Genomic DNA, 6,509 nt, shown 5'->3' with positions numbered 1-6,509 from the left:
TAGACAGGATTACGGCACAAATGTGCTAGCTTGCTAATGCTAATTGACATGTATGAAGCTTCACCTTCAGTTGGTGGACCGGGAAACACCATACAACCCCGCACACCCGCCCCCTTCACCCCTACCACCACCTGCCCCAATCCCGCGTCCAATCCCCTGTCCCGCTGTTTTGATCATCACGGCTAATTTCTGACTGTAATCTGATTAGGCCGCTGAGCAGCTTTAGCGTCCCGCTGCGCTGTCGTTCTGCGACCAGTCCGTGTGGCCGGGTGGCGTCGTTGGCGGGTGGTGGTGGCGGTTGTGGCGGTGCGACCGCTCGGGTGCCGGTTAGTGACTTCTCACCTCCCGCTGTCCGTCATCCTCGGCGCTAAACATGTTCCGAAACCCTTGGATCTCTGGTTACCATGTCAACCATGTGCAGCACTGCGGCACAGGTAAGGCCTGGTGGGGACCAGGAGTCCCAACCAAAATTAGCATTAGCAAAAAATGTTGATAAAGAGTTAGACAGTCCTATTGTGGTGCAGTATCGATTGGTTGGTGTCCAATGTTGATATTTGTACAAAGTATTCCTGTGCTCGATACTTTAGGACTGGAGGTGACTCGATGTCCTCTTTTCCGCAGATGTGTCCTTGTTTTTGGACTTAAAAAAGCATTAGGGATGGTACAAACTATCAATAACGATGTTGTATCGTATCATGGAACTGTATCGATAGGCTAGCTTCAAATGTTGATGTCATTATGCAATGTCCCACTGCTTGAAAACTTCTTTTCATGTAAGGCCTGGTGGCTGGTGACAAGGTATACACTTTTCCGCTAATGTGTCCTTGTTTTCGGACCTAAAAAAAGCATAAGCGGTGGGACAAACTATCGATAACAGTGTTGTATCATATTGTGGTACAGTATCGCTCCCGTCAAATGTTAATATTTTTACGAAATATCTCAGTATCTCAAAACCTTGTTTTCAGGTATGGCCTGGTGGTAACCAGGTGACCTCTTTTCCGTGGACGTGTAATCAATTGGGACCTAAATTTGCATCAATGGAAAATATTGATACAGTGTTGTATCGTATCGTGGTACAGAAGTGACAGACAAGTGTCAAATGTTCATATTTTTACACAAGACCCCAGTGCTCGAAACCTTGTTTTCAGGTAAGGCCTGGTGGCGACCAGTTGTCCTCTTTTCTGTGGATGTGTCATTGTTATGAGAGCTAAAAAAGCATTAGGACAAAGTATCAATATTGTGTTGCATCGTATCATGGTACAGTATCGGTAGGCTGGCGTCAAATATTGATATCTTTCCATAACATCCCAGTGCTCTAAACCTTGTTTACTGGTAAGGCCTGAAGGTGACCAGGTGTCTTCTTTTCTGCAGATGTTTCGCTTTCAGCCCTAAACAAAGGATTAGGAGTGGACAAACTATCGTATCGTGTTACAGTATCGATAGGCTAGCGTCAAATGTTATTTTTAACAAAATATCCCAGTTCTCAAAACCTTGTTTTCAGGTAAGGCCTTGTGGTGACCAGGTGTAATCCTTTATGCAGTGATATCTTTGCTTTAGTGATGAACAGAAGCATTTGGGCTGGGCCAAGCTATAGATACAGTGTTGTATCATATTGTGGCACAGTGTTGATATGCTGTCATCAAATGTTGATATTTGTACAAAACATACCTCAAAACTCAAGGACTGGAGAAGACCGTGTGTGCTCCTTTCTGCAGGTGTCGTTTTGTGACCCCCAAAAAAGCATGAGCACAAATTATGCAGTGTTGTATCATATTAATGTACAGTATGGATAGGCGAGTGTCAATATGTCTGCCTAAATAACATTACAAAATACCTTTGAAAGCTTTTTTTTTAAGGTAATATTGATATTTTACATCTGTTGAAACCCTACTCTGTCAGTGGCCAGTCAACACGTCAATCATTTCACACAGCGCAAGAACACAACACACAGGGCTTAATGCCATGAAATTGTTGTTGGTCACATTTTAACTTGGTCTGTCTTCACTATATCCTGACTTCTTTTCTGGTCTTTGTCTCTGCCATTGGCTGGTCCACATGTCACTCATTACACACACATACCGTATACAGCATATAGCACCCAGGGCAAAATATTGTGAGCTAATGATTTCCTTTTTGACTCACGTTACTCTTGCAAGTCGGTCTATACGTCAGTCATGACACACCGCGTGTATTATGACCTTTTTTTCCCCCTCTGCAAATCTAGTTTTCTGCAGAGAATATTAATAGAAAACCGTCGCCGGCTTAGCTTTCCTCTGGTGGCTCTCAGCTTCCTCAGTTCGTTGGCAGCGTGCAGGAAAGCTGAACTGACTTGACTTGCATGGGGCTTTCCGAGTGGATTGCGAACACGTTGCACAAGTCTGGCATGCGAAAAGCATACACGATAAGTTTTGGCAACCAAAGATCATTTTTTTGTCTGCTTGTGTCCTGCTGTAGCTTCAGTGAGGCCAAAAAATAGACCCAAATTTGTTCTGGTGGTGTCTGGAGCGGTAACGCAATCTGTCTGGGACAAAAAGGGAAACAACTTTACAACAGACTGCTGTGCTTGTTGTGGGAGTTGCTATGGACAGCATGTTGAGCGACTGACGCACTAATAAACCAAACAAAACATCGACATCAAACGTTATTCGTGAAAACTGTTGTTGCTTGTGATTTCTGTCTTATAATCAGTGCTATAAATCTCTGCTAAACTACCGCGGCAACCGTTATTTAATCCTCCGTCTTGACAGTTTGCGGCATGACCGTTGTATAATGTTGCAAAGCGACCTGCGAGGAATGCATGCTTGGACACATTTGATTGACTCCCATGTCACTTTCGACATGGTCTTCATCGTTTGAAGGAACTATCCTTATGCATTACAAAAAGCTATAGATTTATGACACGATTGTTTCTTTTTCTAGGTATTTTAAACCAACCAGGGGCAGCAATTTCCTAAACTAAATACTTAAAAACATTTACGGCTTTTGAGATGGGTTGAGCGCGAACATAACACAGACATAGACTGTTGACAAATTTCAGTTTAGAACCATTGGCAAAAGCACCTTGTCTCAGAGTATGTATTTTATGGCAACTTCACTGCCACGCTCTGTCCACACGCAATGACGAAAACTCAAATTCCTGACAATTTTGCATCACCCATTTTTGTAGTCTACAGTAATGAAGTTCAAATTTGGTAGCAATCGGACGAAAATCTGTTTGGACAAATTTGTATTTGACGGACCCCTGAAAATTGCTAAAATGAGCCTAAAATGGCTGCTTCAAACAAAGATGGCTGACTGTCTTTTCAGGCATGGCCTTTTGGGACTTTATCATGAGCCTATACTCATGATAGACCTTGCTGTTAAAGTTCATATTGCTGAGCGAAACTGGTTTTGTGGGGCAGAATTTTCAAACATTCTGGTTGGCACTACTGAACCAATTTCAAATGCTAGCACTGTTTTATGGTCTTGACTGAGTCTTGTGTCCTGGCAGGATTTGGATCGGAAGCGCTGGGCAAACTTTGCACCTCGACATCATTGCCAACAGAAGCCTTAAGGTAAGGACCCGTAGATAGGGCCTTCACGTAATAAAAAACATTTTGGTTAATGTGCTAATGACAGCGTTCCATTATTTATGATTTTAATGCAACTCGCCAAACCTTGAGCAAACAAAGGTGCTGCAACAGTTGAGTGAAATGACTATACAGACAACCCCATAGCATAATGATAGCATTTTAGTTAATCAGCTAACAACAGCTCACCATTATTTTTAAACTTCATGCTTTGTCACCACGACAGACATACGTTAGCATTGACAGCTTTACATTGTCATGCTTAGTCAGCATGCAATGCTGCAGATGTCTGGAACAGCTAATCCCCAAACACACACACACACACACACAAAATCTGCATAGCATTGAAGGCATAATTCCACAAAGCTTCTTTTGCGTCATGTTTACACTGACGCCTGCTTCTTTAAGCAAACCCCATACCCCTTGAGAGGAAACACAAGATCAAGTCGATGCCTAGTGGCTAAGCTCTTTTAATACTATGCATCCTGAGCTAAAAATAGCTGCTTCGTATGAACAAACTAGTCAAAGTTGGAGAACCTTTTGTGCCAGGTTGATAGGGAGTGTGAAGACTCAATGACTTCTTTCTTGAGTTGAATCCTGATTGATGTGACACCTTCACCTGGCGTCACACTTTTAAGACACGCTGATCAACAGTCATTTACAATAAAGACCCCTGTTAAGTTAAGTTAAGCTGTTAAGTGTGTATTCAGTTTTTTCTTCATTCTCGTTTTTTATTTTTCATTCACATGTTTTGACTTTTAGTTTTCAGAGTGATTTCTCCCTGCGTGACAAGACCGCGCTGGTCAAGAGTGTTTCGGATACGGATGCCAAACACCTGGTGGTACTTCCAAAGGGTGCGCATTCGTTTGTTTGTCTTTTTGAGATGCACATTTTCTCAAAACTGTTTTAACATTCAGTTTCAGAGTTGACGAAATACTTCGAAGGAGGTCTTCCGGCAGATTTCGAGATGAACAGGTACCGACTCCTTAAGCGAGTTACACACGTACCAGGATCCTAACTGATTTTTAAAATGTGAGAGGCCCAACACATGACACGGGAAAAAAAAATGGTGTTCTAAAAATGAACAACACCACTGACCACCGACAACCAAGCGTCTCTCATCTTCTAAACCGGGTGTCTGTCGTAGTACCAAGACTGACCTGATGAAAGGCAGCTCATTGCCACAGGCTATCCAGAAAATAAAGAGTCGTAGTAGAAGAAGGAACTGTTACCACACTGGTCACTACAGTATTTTGTGGTGGCCTTTTTTAATTGTGGTGAATAGCTTGTGAGACACGTTATACAAACACTCAACACAACCTTTTCCTCCTTTATTTGTGTCTGACAACAGGTTGCTTGCTGATTGTCTGTTGTTCCATATTAGAGAACTCGGCCCACCTCGGTGGTGCCTACACACAAAGATTTGCCGTCATAGATATCGAAAAAAGGTTCCGCATTTATGATTCTCAGCCTGACAGTTTTTATTGCAGATAAGGGATGTAAAATCACAATTAACACGTGCCACACCAACGGATAATCACTCGGGATAATATTTTCAAGGCATCTTTAAATCCGGCCTTGGCTGACTTTAATTGGAAGTGAGAGAAAAGGCCAAAATTCGACTTGATTATCGATATGTCTGTCCCCCACTTTAGCTGCATCTTCATGTCTTTACTATATCGAAAGCCTTTGCATTACGTCTCAGGAAGGAGAGGATTGCCCGGCGTCTGGAAGGAATTGAAAGTGACGCACCACCAGCCCTGCTGCCTGGCGGCTTGGTCGCCAATAGAATGCTTGAGGAGGACCCGCCTCGGTACACTCGGGCCTCAGACCCCTGTGAACCTTGCGTGATGGGTAAGATGACGCTGGACTTTGCTGGACTTTGTTAACCGAAACATCAAAGGGTCTTGGCTTTTTCCGAACTGCAGTGAAGCGCTTCAGTCGAGAGGAACTGGACACTCCCCAGAAACCAGTGACATCTCCGCAACGCCAGGCCAGAGTGGGGGTCAGCCACACGGAGCCGATGTTGGTGTATGTCGACCCTGTGACGTTGTCTGCCTCATCGACGCCTGCTTACGCATCCCCTGACCCCGCCAGTCTGAGTTCCAAGGCCGAGCGCATCGCCCGCTACAAGGCCGAGAGACGGCGGCAGCTGTCGGAGCGGTATGGCGTCCTCCTAGACCAGGAAGTGGATATTGATTACGCTCCACGCTACCGCGCTCGACTCGACCAAGATGCCACTGCTGACAGACACTTGGCCGGAAGGCGAGACAAACTAGAAACAGAGGCGACAGATCATGAATCTGGGGGCCCGTACCGTGCTGGTGTGGGCAGGGTTTACATGACGACTCACCCAGACCCTGCACCTGCAGATTCACCAGTCCCAGTCCACACAAACCAAGCTCCGGTCCCTGCACAAGACAGCAGATACTCAGAGCGGGAAAGAGCCATGAACATGGAAAACTACTGGAGAGGTGGCGCTCAAGAACACGCGTCTCGACCCAGAGCCCAGGAGCACCACGTGCCTCCACCCCAGCAGCATCAGCAGCAGCATCAGCAAAATCCCACTCACCACTACCACATAGACACAACACATTCAGAGCCGAATCCTAATTTCAGCAGGGACTACAGTGCCGCAGCGGTCCCCAGCTCGCCACGCAGTGCCCGTCGGGCCTCGCTGCCATCCACCCGCTACGGTATCTCACCTGGGGATTTGTTCATTGAGCAGCAGGCACAGAGCATCCTCAACAGGCAGGGGTGAGTTCACAAAATGTCATGTGGGTGGAGGACTCTCGCTTGGTGTTTTGTTGTTCTGAGTGAAGACCACTTGTCTCAAACATGGTTTCAAAATCTTCCATTGAGGTTACACACAGTCGCCTCTTTCACAGACTCTCTGCAAAAGTTGCTTATCATAGACATAGAGCTGGCATTTATTCTCAC

General features: G+C 45.2%; 1 protein-coding gene across 12 annotated transcripts in view; it reads left to right on the top strand.

The window, feature by feature from the left end:
• Nucleotides 1–258: 258 nt before the first annotated feature.
• The window catches only part of LOC133412031 (supervillin-like), a 31,725-nt gene continuing 25,474 nt past the window's right edge, over nt 259–6,509 (top strand). For 9 of the 12 annotated variants that reach the window (XM_061695016.1, XM_061695010.1, XM_061695012.1 and 6 more), the window contains exons 1-6: nt 259–434; nt 3,491–3,554; nt 4,332–4,423; nt 4,487–4,544; nt 5,275–5,423; nt 5,498–6,326. In XM_061695016.1, the coding sequence (XP_061551000.1) occupies nt 374–434; nt 3,491–3,554; nt 4,332–4,423; nt 4,487–4,544; nt 5,275–5,423; nt 5,498–6,326 (1,253 nt within the window). In that variant the 5' untranslated portion in view covers nt 259–373. Of the gene's footprint in view, nt 435–965; nt 1,149–3,490; nt 3,555–4,331; nt 4,424–4,486; nt 4,545–5,224; nt 5,424–5,497; nt 6,327–6,509 lie in introns of those variants that run through there. The other 3 variants (XM_061695005.1, XM_061695013.1, XM_061695015.1) reach the window with 3 other exon arrangements.

Source organism: Phycodurus eques, chromosome 13 (assembly GCF_024500275.1).
Source record: "Phycodurus eques isolate BA_2022a chromosome 13, UOR_Pequ_1.1, whole genome shotgun sequence".
Lineage (NCBI taxonomy): Eukaryota > Metazoa > Chordata > Actinopteri > Syngnathiformes > Syngnathidae > Phycodurus > Phycodurus eques.
The sequence above is the reverse complement of the archived record's forward strand: the minus strand, read 5'-3'. Positions and strand labels throughout refer to the sequence as shown.